This window comes from Cladophialophora bantiana, assembly GCF_000835475.1.
Source record: "Cladophialophora bantiana CBS 173.52 unplaced genomic scaffold supercont1.6, whole genome shotgun sequence".
Taxonomy (NCBI): domain Eukaryota; kingdom Fungi; phylum Ascomycota; class Eurotiomycetes; order Chaetothyriales; family Herpotrichiellaceae; genus Cladophialophora; species Cladophialophora bantiana.
The window spans coordinates 1,301,655-1,319,381 of record NW_015971580.1 but is presented as its reverse complement, the minus strand read 5'-3'; the positions used below and the strand labels follow the sequence as shown (position 1 = coordinate 1,319,381).

Below are 17,727 nucleotides of genomic sequence, written 5' to 3'. Positions count from 1 at the left end.
TTGAGAACCATCTTCTGGATTATCCAAAGCGAAAGCTACGGTGTTAGACATCTCATCTGAGCCGTCATGATTGGAATGTGGGCATGGGATTGTCTACCATCATCATATCCCAAGGCACCAGGAAAAAGTCTTGCATGTTCCACGACGGGAAAGGTGCGTCGGCTCGGGCGTCGTCTTTCAAAAATTCGTCCAAGTTGATCCCATTAGACGCGATCTCAGAGGCGGAACCAGAATTTCTGGGTGCTGCATTGTTTGATCGCGTTCTTGGCGATGAGGTCGGGGCTATCGGGGCTATCTGTGCGGAGTCTTGGGCTTCTTTCGCCTTCTTCAACATGGTGACATATGATGATGCCATAGAAGAGCGCCCCTGCATCTCACCCAGAATTATAAGAGCTTGTTCAAAGGCCCTTTCGGTTACATCGCTCTCTTCTGGGTCCTCGCATTCGTACTCTATGGCCAGCAGAACTGTTGCTGCAGTAAATAGATCTGTCCAAAGGGTGATGTCGTTAGCCTTTACCAACAAGTCAGGATGGCAGGCTCTCGCGGAAGGGCTGAAGCCATGCTCATATGCGAGAATGCACAACTGCGAGCGGGGCCGGTACGTTTGTGCACTTACAGGTCATATCTGTCCACCAAGCGCTTGACAGCCCTTGATAATAATTGTTGCTGATGACATTCACCAGCTGTATAGCAGCTGACTTGCACACTGTGACGCACATGGAATGAAGGGAGTTGTCAAGAGAAGCGAGGTACACCGGCTCAGAGATGACAGAGGACTGCTGCCAAAGAGAAGCGAATGGTCGATGTATCAGAACTCTTAGGTTCAGAAATCTGCAAAGATTAGTTAGCCATACAGCTCACAAAGTGACCCCCAGCTTACCTAGCGAGGAGGATATTTCTGGTCCGCCGGAATTCTTCCATCTCGTCCAAGGCTCCTACTTTCAAGTACTCTGGGAGCCCTCGAAACCACTCAACCAAGCTCTTGTCTAGACTGACAGCATCTTTGAACTCGGGAGGCTGAAATACCTTGCCGCTATGTCGATGGCCAGAACCGTTGAGAGGCGAGTACAGGGTGTATAGTACATCTTTCATGATGGAACAGAACGCCACCGACTTGGTGAAGACCGTGGCCTTGGGCCGAACATGTCCTGGTTGTTCAAGGTAGCCTTCTTCGGTGATATACTCATCGTCAAGATCTGAAGGCAGCGAGACGCCAAATGTGCTTGGAATGGCAGTAGGACGTCCGAAGTTAAGGGCTAAAACTCTTGAAGTGGTTAGCAAATTCCCGCGAGAAGATAGCACTTGTACCCACGAATCCAGTACAATACACCCATACCAGCATCTCCTTCGTACTTCAATCTGCAAGGGATTATATTGAGACGGCATGGGATCGACGTGAGCACCAATGGTAGTGGCAATCCTTATTGCTAACCCTATCACGTTCCATGTCTGATTTGGTCGACTGGTGGACTGGTAATAGAGGCCGCTGAGCAAAAGGAGCTGTAACGTTTGCAGATTTGCGTGAGCAAACTGTTCCATCGACACGAGTTTCTGCGCATAACCAAAGAACCGATCACTCGCCGCGGATTTATCTTCCTGTCCATAGGCGAAATGAATCCCAAGAGCGAAGATGACGTTCAACATAGCAAGCCACTGATCGTCTTGTTGCTCTCCTGAGACCCACGTACGTTCATACTGGGCCTCGAATGAGGGCCGGTGCAAGAACGGGTACAGAATATGGACGTAGCGAAAGTAAGAGTTTACCAAATCGTCAGCAAGCGATCTCTGAGGCAAGCAATTCTCCACCCCAAACCTAAATGAGACTGCTCTGGCTGGGCGTGGCTTTGTTCCACTTCGATAATTTGATTCTGGCGATACTGAATCCGGAGAAGAGTTCGAGATTATGGTTGTTTGAACAGCCTGCATGAAAGAAAGGGTGGACGAGTCTCCGTAAAAGTCATCGGGGTTTGGCTCTTCAAAATCTGGGGCGCTTTCATGACAAGGTTGGAGAGACCATGATTGCGTCTTCTCTGATCTCCCCGCAGAAGGGGCCTTCGAAGGAAAGTCCTTTTTCGAAATCCTATTCTCGTCGAGCTCTAGGACTAGTGGTGAACGACCGTGAATGGAGGGTCTATCGGGTTGGGTGACGGTACCTGCACCGCTGATCGAATCTGACGAGATTCGGCCTTGGGCGCGGTCAATGCCTCGATTTCGGATTATGTTGTTGTTACGCAAATATGAGACTGGGTCCGATGGACCTGAGGAGGCTTCCTCAAGGGGATGCCTCGCAGACTCGCGGCGCTGGAGATCCTGCCGTCTTTGGGGCGAAGCTTGACTGTGGTCGGTAGGATTCTCCAACCTTTGACGTTGTTCCGCCGCTTCTGCTCTTTGCTTGAGCTTCATTATGTACCTATGATTTTGTCAGAGTGGTGACGAGAGACAACGCTGGAGGGCTCCTTACTCTCGGGAGACATTGACCATCTGACTGGCAGGCTGATATGCGCATGTGGTGCAATTGCGTGAACAGGCTGAGCACTTTGGCCGGGTCCCGTCGCACCTCACCTTCCTCGTCCGACAAGGGATACAAGCCATTCCAACGCGTCGTCGCTTCGAGGGGGGATATGTGGTTTCATGGCTGGAGTCGAGATCTTGGAGCTGGTCCATCACCGTCTGTCCTGCAAGTTTCAGCAGTGAGGGCGCTGAATACCACAGCGACAAGTGTGTATCCAGCAGAGGAGACTTGGTGTGTTCGAAGGAGACAGAGCCTTGGACTTGACAGACAGGGACGGGCGCGCAGAGAGGATGAGTATCACTATCACGAGGATGCGGCAAACTGCAGGATCTAGTCTAAGCTCAAGTCCCCCGCGACCTGCCTAGTAGGTACATAGAATCCCACAACAGCCTAGTAGCCCACAATTCGCACCCCAATTTCTCCACGTGCTGCCTGTGCGTTTAGCTGCCTTTGCGGGGATTGTGGAGGGTGATTAGCGGGCTGCATTAACTAACCCTGGAACCCCAACCCTTAACCCTAGGCTTCTCTCGGCCTCGCTAGCCATCTCCCCTCTCCACAGGGAGCTACCAAAGGCACCGTCCAATTGCAGAACTTTTGTGGCTTTGCCGTCCAAGCCGCGGCTTCACCTCTAATGAAAAATGTTCTGTGACCTTCGGGATCAGATCCCGAAGGCTTCCTCCGGCAGCTCGCCATATCTTCGTCTCACTGTGGTGAAAGGGGGTACCCCCGTCGGAGCTTGAGATGAAGAGAGCTGGGCAAGCAATCGAACGCGGTGTTCGTCCGTAGCGGGGAGCCGCTTGGACAGACCAACGTCGAACTCGATAAAGGTCTTTCTACTCGGTGAGCCGGCAACATGTGAAGTCTGCTGTACGCCCTGCCACAAAAGCAGTTTACGACCATGGAGAACGGAACTCACGCAGAACAGATCGTCCAGGTCTCGTTGGTGCCCACGGGACAGCTCTTCTTGCCTGACAAATGGATCCTTGCTGGCTCAGACCATGCGACGAAGAGCTTGTACCCGGACTACAGCTTCTACGTCCACCATGAGCCAAGCGGCTGGAGTCTAATGTTTGACTTGGGCATTCGCAAGGTATGGTCTCCAGAGCACAGGTTCGAGGGAAGGTATATTGAACACTTGTCCAGGATTTAGAGGCATATCCCAAATGCATTCGAGAAGAATTTGTTCTTACAGAGCCGCAAGTGCCAAAGAGCGCTGCTGAATTGCTCGACGAGGCAGGCATTTCCGCAAACTCGATCGACTATGTGGTCTACAGTCATCTTCACTTTGATCATATTGGAAACCCGGGCGAGTTTCCGCGCAGTCAGGTTGTCGTTGGTCCAGGCTCAAAGGCGGCTGCATACCCAGGCTACCCGACGAACCCAGACTCGCCTTTCCTCGGGTCCATCCTCGAACATCCCAGTGTTCGGGAACTTTCGTACGAGGAAGACAGCTGGATCCCGTTCGGTCCGTTCCCCAGGGCGTTCGACTTCTTTGGAGATGGAAGTTTTCTTCTCCTCGATGCTCCAGGACACATGCCAGGTCATCTGATGGGGCTTGCTCGTACGGGTGTGGACGAGTACGTGGTCATGGGCGGCGACTGTTGCCACCACAGGAAGATATTCACGGGCGAGGGCCAGCTGGGAGAAGGACATGGGCCGAACGGCGCGTATTCCATGCACAAGGACCTTGAAACGGCCAAGGCCACCATCGGTAAACTCCACGAGCTCAGCCAGAGAGAGGACGTCCTGGTGTGTCTGGCCCACGACGGGTTCCTCGAACCAGCGCTGAAGGTGTTGCCCGCAACGCTGGGTGGGTGGCGCAAGACGGGAGTGAAGACGGAGATCGCCAAGAACGTCCCACGGACCTCTGTCGAGGTGAAGCCATTGCCCGGTAGCTAACGAAGATCTTGCATTCAAGGGAGCTTTTGCTAGAGAAAGATCAGAAGCTATATGGGGTCTGGTCAGACGCCGACACCCGAGTTTCCAGAGTCTCAACCGTCGTATTCATCGCATTAATATGTACCGTGTTCGATCCGCAAGGGGAGCACCACCCTCCCTGTCTTTTGGGGTGGATCCTCTGGATACATTTTCAGAGTGAATCTGGGCCTACCGCCCAGTAGAAAGGCCGCTAGGCTGCGAGGCTGTACAGACTATAAGGCCAGTGAGGCGGGTGAGGCTGTCTCTGAGACCCCGCTGGTGCCGCTTATACTCGAATACCGGCAAGCCGAGGTCCATCTTCCATCCTCCTCGTCATATTCCCGCTGCTCAAAACACTAAACTACCAGGCAGTGATAATATCCAGACTCATCTATCCGTCTCACATACACCTATTTCCTGCAGGACTGTCTAGTTGAGAGCCCTCACACCTAGAAATGGCCCGCAAGGACAGGCCAACGCTTCAATTCTACTACGATGTATGTAACCTGCTGTTTCTCGCACCCTTGGTCGATCCGCTTGAAAAGTCGAGTCCACTGGTCTGATCCTGGCTACAATACAGATAACATGTCCGTTCGCATATATGGGCGCGCTTCGGTAGGCGATCGATGCTTGTTTCATCAATGCCAGGTCCCTTTCGGTCCTCCCCAGAATATTCCAGCTTTCTGACTCGGGTGGCCTTTTGTGTCGGCTAGCGTCGAAGTCCTCGCCCGTCGCACCGAGGCTGACCTCGTCTGGACGCCCGTCCTGCTGGGCGCCATCTATCGAGAAACCGCTGCGCCTCAGGGCGCCGCTGGTTCGGCGTCCGATGTCTTCAATCCGACGAAGAAACGCCTCACGTCGCGGGCGCTGCGCCGGACACTGCAGCGCAACAATGTCGAGATCAGCTGGCCTTCTGTCCACCCGAGAAGTCCCGTTCTAGCACTTCGTCTGCTATACTATGTGCCAGTCGAGGAACGCCCGGCCCTCAGTCAGGCACTGTATAGAGCGTACTGGGTTGAAGACCTGGACATCACCGACAGATCAGTCCTGTTAGACGTGGCGCGGCGCAGCGGCGTTCCCAGCGCCTCGCGGCTTTCTGAGACTGTTTTTGACGACAAGGACGCTCAAGACGCGCTCCGCAAGGCGACCGCAGAAGTTATCGCTCGTGGTGCGCCCGGACTACCCTCTTTCTGGGTGGCTGAGGAGAACTGGGTGGATGCCGATGGCAAGGCTCGTCAAGGCCGGCTTTACTGGGGACAAGATCGCATGCACTTTGTGGAGGCAGCACTTCTCGCGTTGAGACAAGGTGGTGACTACACCCAAGTCCCCCGTCTTGCAAGTTTGCAGCCGCGATGTCTGCCAGGACCTTCGGTTGGCCAAAAACGCGTCGAGTTCTGGTACGACTTCAGCAGTCCCTGGGCGTTTCTCGGGTGGACACAGCTTGACCGGTTGAAGAGACAATTCGGCCCGGACGTCGAGATTGTCATGAAGCCGATACTGTTGGGCGCGCTGTTCAAAGCGTAAGTTGACACCGTTTGAGAACAGGCCTGTCTAGAAACTAATCCGCGCTGCATATCAGAGTTGGCGCACCTAATGTCCCCATGGCAGCTATATCGCAAGCAAAAAGGAATTACATGCGTCAAGATCTGGGTGACTGGATCCGCCATTGGAATAGTATAAACCAGCAACGAGGGTCGCATGATAAGCCGATCGAATTCCGCTGGCCCAGCCAGTTTCCGATCCGAACGCCCACAGCCTTGCGCTGCGCGATCGTGGATCCGAATCTGGTCCCGCTGCTGTGTGAGTTATTCTTCCCTACAAGCCTTGTTCCTTCGTTCACCACCCTAACCACGGAGCGTTCTAAATAGTCCGAGCGTGCTGGGAGCGCGACGTCAACGTTTCCGACGATAGAGTCTTGGCCGAATACCTCACCACGGCAGGCTGCGATGCCACAGGCCTGCTCAAAAAGGCTTCCTCTCCACAAGTCAAGGACACTTTGCGAACTAATACGCAAGGAGCTTTCGATATAGGTGTCTGCGGTGTACCTTCATATCGTGTGTTTGACAAGACGGACGAAGGCTGGGTGATCAGTGGGCTCGAAGGCGGTGTTGTTTGGGGTCAAGACGAGCTTGTCGTGGTGGAAGACCTTGTTGCGGGTTGGAAGCAGAAGGAGGGTCCGGTCGCAGGCTATGACAGTCCAGCGTCTCGGTTATAGCAAGTTGCAAGCTTTGATTGAGCGCTTCAGCCTGACCTTGGAAGCTCGTCCACAGGCTGACCCGCTCTCGGTATGTGTTCGGATAAGCTGGCAAGGCTGGGAAATATCTGTGCGGGTTTAACTCCGCAGCCCCCCTGAGCAGCACCGAGACCTATAAGATGGCCTGCTGCATGGCCTTGCTCTCTGCGATCGGCCACACTGGCCTCACAATGTAAACATCTATTTCAGTTATGCCTCAGTTAGCCTTGCAAGAGCCTGCACCTACGCTGCAGTCCCCAGCCGCCATTTTCCATTGGCTTTGAGCAAACCTTATTATTTGCATAGATGGCACTCAGTCTGCTCCAGTCCCTCTCAGAAGTAATCGCTCATAACCGTCTTCGGCGAAAGGGTTCAGCATCATAGGGCATAGCCGAGTCCCACGCCCTCTTCAACGACTCCATCTGCACGCCCTCTTCAACGCCCTTTTTGTCCTCGCTTTGGGCCGGAGAGAACTCCAGCACATAGTACTCGGCAAGATAATCCATAGTATCTCCCCCTTCGCGCTACCTCGACGTAGGGCGCCCACCACGTAAGCTTGTCCTCGTAGTAATGCTGCAGTGTATACGTCTTAGCTTCAAGATTCTGCTAGCTCATCTTTCAGTGTCTTGTGTTTTTCAAGTACGAAGAAGTCAAATGCAGAAGTTTCCGGTTGCATTGTGGTACCTGCCCACATACAGCCTCGCTGAGGCGTCCCGCTTCCGTTTCGAGTCTAGTTCATCCTTGATAGAGTCTATATGCGCTACCTCGATGGCTGTGTATGCCGAGGCAACGGCGACGTAGTCACTAGTTCATGGGTGCACAGTAACGCTTCCAACAGCGCCTGACAGCAAAGGTCTGCGGTGTCGTTGGTAGCCAGGCTATTCTACAGCACGATGATGAGCGGACTACGGAGATGGGACTAGATACCCTTACGATGTGCTCTTGGAGATGCTGCCAAGGTGAGACGCGATTATCCTCGACGGTCCCCCTTTGTCAGCGACGGACTTGGAGCCAATTAGGGGGTTTAAGCGAGATCTGGCCCTGCTCGTTTGGAAGCTGAAATCTCGCCCATCCAGGAGCGTAGCCGTGTTCTCGGAGGCTTGGGGCTGACATTCGAAGTTCGTCGAGCAAACCATCGAGCTGCTAATAGTGCAGGTGAGCTGGCCAAGAAAAGCGTTTGGTGCCTGCTGCAGGAGGTGGAAACTCGCGGCTTGCGTTGGTGACGGTCAGAGCATGAGTCTGAATGATCTCGTCAAGGTCGATATAATCCAGAGAGATTATATTGGCGAGACGATGTTTCAAAAATATACACTGGGATTCCGCGGGTATTATCTCGACAGCGCCCGGACGAGATGTTTTTCCTTGGAAACTTCGACTCGAGCAACGAGGCCAAATCAATAGATTCAGAACGGGACAAACTGTGGAAGTACATGGCTAATCCCCTGGAGTTTGTCCACATGTACTCCTTTGCTCAGGCGGACGAGCTGGAACGTGCCATCAATCGAGAAAGTGTGGAATTCCAGGCACTAGCATTTACATATCCTGCACCATCCTGAAGCTCCTGAGGGGTCCTTGGGGGTCTTGGAAATTGGTTGAAATAGTTCTCAAGGATCGAGGAGGGATATACCAGTAGAGCAGCGGTTGGACGCGTATGGATGCGCGGAATCCGCGTCGCCGTTCACCTTCTCACATGACCATGTTATTGGGCACCCCTGCCACCGACACAGGTCGTATCTGCTTTCATTACACTTCTGTTGGCCCTTGAACATGCCTCGTATACCACGGATGAAGATTTTGCTGACTTTGACAACATTTCCTTCTCGCATATATCGCTTGGACGACGCCACTCTTGTAGGGATCAATCATATCAAAGTCCTGATAGGCAGCCCGTGGGATCAGCACAATCCGTGAAGAGCTGTATTAGAGATTCACTGCCTTTTTTCTTCTACCAGGGGCTTTTGTGAGCATTTTTGGACTAGTCCAGGTCAGGCGGGACTTCAACAGCCGATTCTGCATTCAAGCAGTTGTTAAATCTTGTCACCCCATGCAAATCTTCCCAAGGAGAAAGGCTATCATGACTCTGCGTATGCATTTGGCTGGTTTCGAAGCACACTGCAGGGGGCAATGAGCCAAATTGGCGGAAAGCACGGCAGTATCGGGGAGAAGCCAATCGTTGGACACGGCTATTCACCTAGGACAGTCATCTCACATTATGGGAGCTTGCCTGGCGCTTTGTCTTCAGTCAATCTGTTCCCTGACGGCGAAAGTGCCATCGTCGTGCTGCCAAATACACTGTCCCTGAGTGATAATGCAGACTAGGTGGGCCAGCTTCTCACCCAAGAATTATTTGACTTCAAGCACAAGAACGATTATCTGCACTGGATGGAGAAGACAATCGAAACTGGACTAACTTGCCAAAGCCAAGTTCTGACTGAACTGGAGAAACAGCGAACGTCTGGGACCTCACTTGTGCGTACATGGACTCCATCAGATCTCTGCGCATATAAATTCCTCAAAAGCACAACAATTTTGAACTGAACTTCCAAGGAATCGAACCAGAAACATTCGCTCTTCACTATGAACACGATACCTTTACCTGGTTCGAGGGCCGGAACAGTCTTGCGGCACGTGGTCTCTATACCGGGCAAGACGTTCAATACTACTGTAACAGAGCACTTCAGGGTTTGGCGTTCACGTGCAACAACGCACAAAGGCCTGTCCAGCAGGTCGGGAAGCGAGAACGCCTTTCTCTTGCCACTGACAGAACAACACCACCACCAAACACCACCCAGAGAGGTAGCGGCTAGGGCAACGAACGCCTAACACGGCGGCGGCATTGAGAAGCTGGACAGGACTGATAAAACACTCAGGGAATAGGTAGGCGGCACCAAAAAGCCATGAATTCATGATACTCTACCTCAAACTGTAAAGAATGGCACACTCCAGCACTGTGAACTGTTCCGCACTCCCCCTACCAGCTCATTTCTAGGTTTGACATGTGACCAGATAATTCTCCCTGCTAGCCCCTCTACCAGCCCCAGCACGGCCACTTCGCCTTGTTACACTACAAGATCTACTTCATCGCAAACGACATGGGATTCATCACAAGCCTTTCTCGTCTCATGGTGAATACAAGGAAGGAGAGAAGTTCAACAAGATGTCGCCGAACGCTGATCACTGTTTGCAGGTTGGCTTCTATGCCTTCGGTTCTCTTATTCTCGAAATAAGAGGAGGCGGTACGAGTGGGATGGTGCTGCGAAACACTACACGCTTTGGATGAAAAACGAATTAATTTCCAGCGATCGACCCAGACCGATTCACTATCTTCCTCCACCACCCTCGATTTCCCCCCTCCCGCCACGCTCTTAGAGCCTCCATTCCCTAGACGTCCGCCCGCAATGCGCCTCACTCACACTCCCCGCAACAGCCACCACATCGTTCGCTATCACTAACCCTATAGGCTATCAGAGTTGACTCCCTCAATCTCCAATGCATCCGCAAGCTCCCCTACACCCTCCGTTCTAAGAGCGCATGGTTCTTTTTCACCGCCAAAAAGGCCTGATAAGTAATCCCCTTCTCAGAACAGAATGCTCGCACAGCGCTGTCGAAATTGTTCCCGGCGCTGAAGGGTTTTTGGACGGTGGAGGGCTTAATGGCCACGGAATCATAGAGAGTGCGCCGGCGAGGGAGGGAGATGTTGGAAATGCCGAGCGTCCGGACTGAGTGGGGAACGAAGGGCTCCATGGCAGACCAGGCGGTGAGAGTCTCGGTAAGGGTCCCGAGAATGAAATGCAAGAAGAGGCAGTCGACATAGGGACTGGTGAGCCCGGTTGGAGAAGAAGGTGGCAAGCAGGCCCAGAGTTCGGAGAATGGCATTACGACCGAGGACTTGACATTTGCAACAATGTTTGCCAGGCTGGCACAAGCTCGATAGCCTTCATTGGGGCCGTTGTCGTAGGAGGAGAATTGGTTTAGACATTATAGAGGTAACTGCACTAAAAAAACCCAGCGCATGCGCCACCATCGTATCGACATTATGAAGATATTTTGCGGCATCTCCCTCAGGTCAGTTTCTCCCGCCTTCTTCGGCATCTTGTTTGCTGGATAGGAGAATACAATTGTCGAATTTTATTAATAGGACGCGGATTATATCAAGTTACATCAAGTAAGTACATACCCACAATCTTCCCCTCGTCACTGATGCATCTTTTGGCCGTAGTTCTTATGCTGCTCAGCAGTGTCGAACGCGTAGAATGCGGAGAATGCGGCAGCCAATGCTGAAGAGACGCGGACATGTGTCTCAGTAGTGTGCCAGTTGGTGCCCTAGAGAGGTGGCGGGTGTGTTGTAAGCGAAGTTGCGGTATTGGGGCCCATGGTCGATGTTAAACAAGAAAAGGTACCTAGGTAGAGGCTAATATTGCATGGTGAGAGAACAGCGGTTTTTATATGCTCAACGGACTACAGCGAGTGGGAGAAGGCAAGTAATAGGCCGTGGGCATAAGCACAGGAGCGCCGTGGGGACAGTGGCATCGGTCTCATGGTCCAAAGACTACTAAAGTTGACCTCAGTTAAGTATCTTGACTGAAGGATAATGCTCAGGCAGACTGGTGGGCTGGTGGGCCAAGGGCCCTGTCAGGAATCTCAGTGAACTCGCAGGAGCAGAAGATGAGCCGAGGGCGAGCAAAATGGTGAGTTCACGGTCACCGAGTTGCCAGGGGACGATGGAAATACAAAGGCTATTCGTGTACAATTACCAAAGTACCTAGTAAACGTCCTCCGTCTCTGAGAGGCTGCACCTACGACAAAAGTATAGTACAGAAACCAGTGTGATGTCAAAACTTGTCTCGCAGTAGCCTTCCACAGCCAGGGCGAAGCGCAAATACGGGCGGCCCCGCTGAAGCGCCCTCTCGCCCCGCTACGCGAATATCTAAGCGACACAGAGATTAGAGATACAGGCCGAGAGCTCACGAATGGGAAGAGAAGCGCTCTGGGTTACATCTCCAGAGAACAGTGAACAAACGCCGTAAGAAAAGTAGACGCTGTGCTGGCAACTGGCAATCCAAAACTTCGACCTCTATATTCAATCTCCACAGGCCACTTGTTTCTTTTTCTTTGCATTTGTCTGCCCATTACCTTGTAGGTTTCCCGTGGCTTTCTCGCCAAAGAAGTTGTCCTGTAAAAGGGTTGGCCATATTGACGAATAATGTCTTACTTGTATTCGAGCCTGATCATTTCGGGTCTGATCTGCCTCACATACGTCTACGGGCTTGTCATATACAGACTATACTGTCACCCGCTAGCCCGATTCCCAGGGCCCAAGTACGCGGCAGTAAGCAGATGGCATGAATACTACTACGATGTTCATTTGCAGGGGAAGTTTATTTTTCACATAAAAGCCCTGCACGAAAAGTACGGTGCGTTTATATGTCGTTTCTATAATGTCTCACAAAACAAGTTTCGGGCCTGACCTGCCCGCGCGGGTGCTGCAGGACCAATTGTTCGCATCACGCCGGACGAGGTCCATATTCTAGACTCAGATTTCTGGGAAACCATCTTCACAAAGGCTGGAAGGGTGGACAAATACGCCTGGATGTCCGGCCGCTTCGGGAACGAGAACTCAGTCCTGAGTACTGCTCCAGACGAGTTGCACCGCATACGACGAAACGCTTTGAACCCTTTCTTCTCGCGAAAGAGAATTATCGATCTCCAGGTTATCATCCGCAAGAAGCTCAACAAGTTGATTGCCAAAGGACGAGAATATCAGCAGTCTGGCGCTCCGTTACCCGTCAATCGGGGCTATATGGCCCTGGCGGAAGACGTTATCATGGAATACTGTTTTGCTCATGACTACAACAGCCTTGATGTTCCTGGCTGGTCACCTATTCTTCATGACCCATTCAGGGCCGTCAGCCTCAGTGGGAACATGTCGCTGCAATTCCCTTTGGTGCCGAAAATCTTGAACTGCTTGCCACAGGCCTGGCTCGTCAAGCTGGAACCATTGTATGCCCTTGTTTTCAAGATGCAAAGAGTGAGTAATCCTGAGAATACCTGTTGTTATGGCCTTTTTTTGACGAAATGAACCGCGTAGGACTTTGCTAAACAAATCATCGACTTGAAGGCGGGTAAGATTGATGCCCTTGCCGCAAAAAGTGATCACCCAACTGTGTTTTCGGAGCTGCTTCGCGGCGACCTGCCTTTGAGTGAGAAATCCGACCGCCGCCTGCAGGACGAGGCACAGTTGATAATTGGAGCTGGGCTCGCCACCACTGGCTGGGCACTCGGCGTGGCCACCTTCTACATTTTAAGCGACCCAAGTGTCCTCGGACGTCTGCGTAAAGAGCTCGAGGAAGCCATTCCAGATGTCAACGAGCTAGACCCCAGCGCACCGTTGGAATGGACGGAACTAGAGAGGCTTCCATATCTGTCAGCCTGCATTAAAGAAGCCATCCGGCTGTCCTATTCCACCACATCGCGCAATGCTCGTCTATTCCCCAAACCAGTCCAATACGGCGAGTGGACCATTCCGGCTAGGACGCCGATTTCGATGACAATCCCTTTTCTCAACCATGATGAGAAAATCTTCCCTGACTCGAAGTCCTTTGTCCCTGAACGGTGGCTTGACTCACCAAAAGCCAAGAATGGATCCAGCCTAGACCGGTACTTTGTGGGGTTTGGCAAGGGCACGAGGTCTTGTTTGGGCATCAAGTGAGTGGTGCTTCTCCTAAAATTTTGATATTGTATCTTGCACCCTCGGCCTATGTGTCCTGTGCTGACAGTGTCTTGTGTCGAACCATAGCCTCGCTTACGCCGAGCTCTATTTAACACTGGCAGCTATGTTCCGGTATTTCAAATTCGAGCTGTATGAGACCGACAATAGTGATGTGGAGTTGGCTCACGACTTCTTTCTTCCGTTTCCCAGGCTTGACTCCCAGGGCATCCAGGTGATAGTAAAGCCGAACAAGAAGAGTGGTTGCGATTTCTAATGTGGTTTGGCGCCATTGAATTAAAAAAATCACGCACCCGGGATATATTCACGACGTAATATGGTATTTTCTTATTTTCTCTCCTTCTTTCGACCTCTCGAGATTTTGACGTCAACAGTACGTGTCTGTGATGTGCGTTTTTCACGCTTGAAGCGGAGGCGCCAAGAGAAACATCCCCAAACAGGTTAGCGGGGGGTTATCGATTGGGCGGCAAGTTGCCCCTCTGCGACGTTCACGATCCCACTTCTGCACAACGATATTTTCCTTTGGACTGGCCTGGGTTCTTCAAGTTCCTTTGGTCTCTTTCTCCCATCCATCCCTCTCTTTCGAGAATTTGTCGCTCACCGTTTGATATCATCCTCCCCATCATTGCATATCTTCCTCTCTTTTTTTAAGCGACATCTTCTCAGTTTCCACAATGGCGGACAACGACGCGCAGGTAAGCCTTTCCCCCATGAAAATCCCCGCCTTTTGTACTTGCGCAAACCAGTCGCCGCATTTGCAACATCCTTGACGCCTCGGGTTCTCTGCCCTGTCGCACCAGACACTGACATGCCCTGTTTCTAGCATGAGCACACCTTCGAGTCCGCCGATGCCGGGGCGTCGGCCACCTACCCGATGCAATGTTCAGCCTTGAGGAAGAACGGCTTCGTTGTCATCAAGGGTCGCCCATGCAAGATTGTCGAAATGTCCACCTCCAAGACTGGAAAACACGGTCACGCCAAGGTCCACTTGGTTGCCCTCGACATCTTCACCGGCCGGAAGATGGAAGATCTCTCCCCGTCCACCCACAACATGGATGTTCCAAACGTCACTCGTCGTGAATACCAATTGGTAAGAGAAGGGCGCTAGGCGGGATGTGGCAAGCCAAGAATGCTAATGATGAGGGCAGCTTGACATTACTGACGACGGCTTCTTGTCCCTCATGTCTGACGACGGCTCCACCAAGGACGATGTCAAGATGCCCGAGGGCGAGGTCGGCGAAAAGATTGAGAAACTCTTCCGCACCGATGAGAAGGATACCAGTGAGTAACCCAATCCGAAGATGCAATGCTCTCGCGTGGGGCCACTAATGCGTTGCCAGATGTCATTGTCTTGACTGCGATGGGGGAGGAAGCTGCTGTCGATGCTAAGGAAGCTCCCAAATAAACGGGCTTTGAGTCCACCAGCAGATCTGCGACTCGCTCTTCACGACTGATGTATTTATGGATCAGCAATAACGGGTCATACATCAGCGTTTTTGGTGTTAGGCAAGTTCGCACATGCCGAAAATCCGAGTAGGCGAAAAGATACGAACTTGCCTAGAGGCAGCTGGGCCATAGATCTGTGGCTTGCCCTGAAAAAGCAACTGTTTTTCATTCAACGATGGATCAGCAGCCTTCTGCATTTTGAAAAGTGGTAGCTAGACAAATAACAGAGCAATTACCGAACCACAGCAACCTGCATTACATCTCGGAAGTGCACAGGTCTTAGCACATCCTATCAGTACCTAATGCTTCAGCCTTCATTATCCTCGCTTCAAGCAGAAATGGCCGATCGCTGATTGGTTTCACACCGTCTCTCATCTCGACCTTATGTAACATGATTTTTCTCACTTGAAATTCTCCATTTGTGAAAGTTGTTCTTTTGACTATATTGAATACGGCATCTATGTATTCTGTGAGTTTAGTGCCACGTCCCAAGTCTTGGCACATGTTGTAGAACCCAAACTCACGCGACATAGACGTCGTACATCCATGTCCCGACAACCCATTCAATGTTCTGCGTCATTATAGTGGACCACAACTTCTCATTGCTCTCATCGCCTTGAATATTGCCGTTCACAAGGCACAGCTCGCCATGTCAACGAGACTTCGCTCATCTACACTTGGCTACTATGGATGGAGAAGAGTGTGCCGAATGTGGCTCGACGGATTTTCACGATGAAGATGGTAGAATCTTCTGTGCGGGGGGACACGACCAAGGTCGGGGACTTGCAACTGCCGCGGACGACGCAGATTTTGGGCGCCAGGGCACTGTGGTGAGGAAGAAGGAGGTCAAACGGAAGCAAAAGATATCCAAAGGTATGCAACGGCAAGTGACTCGGAATGTCATCCACGAAGCCCTTCAGCGTCAGACCAGATATTTGCTCATGAAAGTCGAACAGTACTTCGTGGGACCAAGGCGTACCAACTCTTTCTTCAATCATGGCAATTTATCCTATGGAAGCAATGCTACGCCCTCGTCCATCAAAAAGGACTACCGCCAGAATTATGGGTATGTCATAACACAGGCTATAAGTTCTGTGGACTGCCACCGTTCTGTGCATTTCTCTCTAACAATAACCCAGGCAATTGTGCGGGACTTGTGGACATTGTGGCTCTCGAAGCTAGAACATCGGCTCGGTGATAGCCTCGCAGATACAAAGGACAAAGAGGACACGACCGCAAGCTCTGGTAATGAGACGGACATCGACCCCGATGTCGATGAGAAGGATGAGCCTCTCAGGAGGACTAAGTCAGCACACAGCTATCCTACACTCGTTGATACGATAGCCATGAATTATCTGGGGATCGTCATGCTAAGAAGGCCGATTGGACTGGCTAAAATCCTGAAGTAAGTCGAACCTGAAACTTTGAGAACCCTCGCTCATGCGAGCTCGCCTCGAACAGATGGATAGTTGAAGAAGACATTCCATTCATCCGCGCGATCAGACATGTCCCGCAGGACATGAAAGACCGCCTGCCGGGAGAGTATCACCAGGCATTGGATACAATGCACCTGTTGGGACCTGATGACCTTCAAAAAGCTGTTTATCATCGCGCGAGATGGTACGATACCTCCTTTGACATGATAATGCCACCGATCAACCGGAATCTCATCCTTTTCAGCTACATTCGTCAACTCGCTCTGCCACTCGAGGTCTACAGCGCCGCTCTCCGGCTAAACATCGTTACAAAGTATGATTTTTGCTACGCTGACCCTACAAAGTCATCGCAGACAACAAGGCGTCAGCCAACAACGTATCCAGAGAGCCAACTCATCGCTCTCGTCGTTGTTGCCACAAAGTTTCTCTTCCCGTTCGACTCGGAGACCGTGAAGCGCTATCCACAAGATCCTAATGATCCAACGACGCTGCATGTGAATTGGCCGGCCTGGCTGGAAGCCAAAGCGAACTTTAACAAGCAGACCGCGGCTGGCGACGACCACAATGCCCTCAAACCAGGCTCTGAAATTCACGTTACCGACAACGACGTTCTCGACATGACGGACCAACAACTGGACCAATACATGGACTGGTACCAACAGACGTGGATCACAGGGAAACATGCCGCGCATTCAGATCAAGCAAAAGAACAAGGCATCGAGAAGGATATCCTCGACATGTTCCCCCTTCACGACGTCCCTGAGCGCGTAAAGACACTGGCAGAGAACAGGAAGGCCGACGAGGAAGAGGATTCCCGACTCCGTGCGCGAATTGTCGAGGTCCAGTCCTCTCTGAAGTCACGACGAGCCATTTCTCTCGAAGAGGAGAGTGAGCGCGGCTTGGACATTCTCCGCCCTGGGTCTCGATACCCGCGATACCCCAAGATCGAGGACCTAGACAGGGAGCCAGATGGTGGGGCCGTGGTGAAGGCGTTCCACGAAGAAGCGGCCGAGACGGCTTGTTTGAGCGTCAAGGCTCTCTTGCTCGCCGTGAACCGCACCGAGGAGAAAGTAGAACAGTGGCTTGTGGATAGGAGACGGGAAGAGGTGTTTGGCGAAGGAATGGACCCGGGTAAAGGTGAAGGTGGTGGCGGCAACGGAGCACCCCTAGATGCCGATGAAGACATGGACTTCCACCCGGAGACGAGTCCTCCCGGGAAGCTGGCGAGAGAGATGGAGGGCTTGGAAATTGGGCAGTCACCCAATGTCGAAGAGAGCCTCGAAGAAGTAGTTGACACGGAAATGTCCCTATACTCGTGACTTGGGGTCTGAGACTTTGATAGGTGCGAGAAGAACAGCATCGCTGCTTGTGCATTGGCATCATCGCTTCATCATTCGTGAAAGCATCGTGCCCGCAGTACAGCCTTTCGGCTTTCTCAACTGTACAACGTTGAGGG

General features: G+C 52.1%; 6 protein-coding genes across 6 annotated transcripts; 5 read left to right on the top strand and 1 right to left on the bottom strand.

Moving 5' to 3' along the window:
• Positions 1-64: 64 nt before the first annotated feature.
• Z519_04787 (uncharacterized protein) lies at positions 65-2,403 on the bottom strand (the record flags this gene model as incomplete). The annotated part of the gene is made up of 4 exons (XM_016762532.1): positions 65-486; positions 617-831; positions 881-1,264; positions 1,313-2,403. The coding sequence occupies 4 exons, from the start codon at positions 2,401-2,403 to the stop codon at positions 65-67; spliced, it is 2,112 nt and encodes a 703-aa protein (XP_016621479.1).
• Positions 2,404-3,410: 1,007 nt separating this feature from the next.
• On the top strand, positions 3,411-4,411 carry Z519_04786 (uncharacterized protein; the record flags this gene model as incomplete). Its single annotated transcript, XM_016762531.1, has 2 exons — positions 3,411-3,602; positions 3,656-4,411. 2 exons carry the CDS (start codon positions 3,411-3,413, stop codon positions 4,409-4,411), a joined length of 948 nt encoding a protein of 315 aa, XP_016621478.1.
• A 619-nt stretch (positions 4,412-5,030) lies between these two features.
• Positions 5,031-6,644, top strand: Z519_04785 (uncharacterized protein; the record flags this gene model as incomplete). The annotated part of the gene is made up of 4 exons (XM_016762530.1): positions 5,031-5,044; positions 5,143-5,949; positions 6,009-6,229; positions 6,298-6,644. The coding sequence occupies 4 exons, from the start codon at positions 5,031-5,033 to the stop codon at positions 6,642-6,644; spliced, it is 1,389 nt and encodes a 462-aa protein (XP_016621477.1).
• Positions 6,645-11,865: 5,221 nt separating this feature from the next.
• On the top strand, positions 11,866-13,645 carry Z519_04784 (uncharacterized protein; the record flags this gene model as incomplete). Its single annotated transcript, XM_016762529.1, has 4 exons — positions 11,866-12,076; positions 12,152-12,690; positions 12,751-13,367; positions 13,459-13,645. 4 exons carry the CDS (start codon positions 11,866-11,868, stop codon positions 13,643-13,645), a joined length of 1,554 nt encoding a protein of 517 aa, XP_016621476.1.
• A 418-nt stretch (positions 13,646-14,063) lies between these two features.
• Positions 14,064-14,794, top strand: Z519_04783 (eukaryotic translation initiation factor 5A-2; the record flags this gene model as incomplete). Its single annotated transcript, XM_016762528.1, has 4 exons — positions 14,064-14,084; positions 14,213-14,479; positions 14,538-14,670; positions 14,730-14,794. 4 exons carry the CDS (start codon positions 14,064-14,066, stop codon positions 14,792-14,794), a joined length of 486 nt encoding a protein of 161 aa, XP_016621475.1.
• Positions 14,795-15,521: 727 nt separating this feature from the next.
• On the top strand, positions 15,522-17,590 carry Z519_04782 (uncharacterized protein; the record flags this gene model as incomplete). The annotated part of the gene is made up of 2 exons (XM_016762527.1): positions 15,522-16,240; positions 16,297-17,590. The coding sequence occupies 2 exons, from the start codon at positions 15,522-15,524 to the stop codon at positions 17,588-17,590; spliced, it is 2,013 nt and encodes a 670-aa protein (XP_016621474.1).
• Positions 17,591-17,727: the final 137 nt, after the last annotated feature.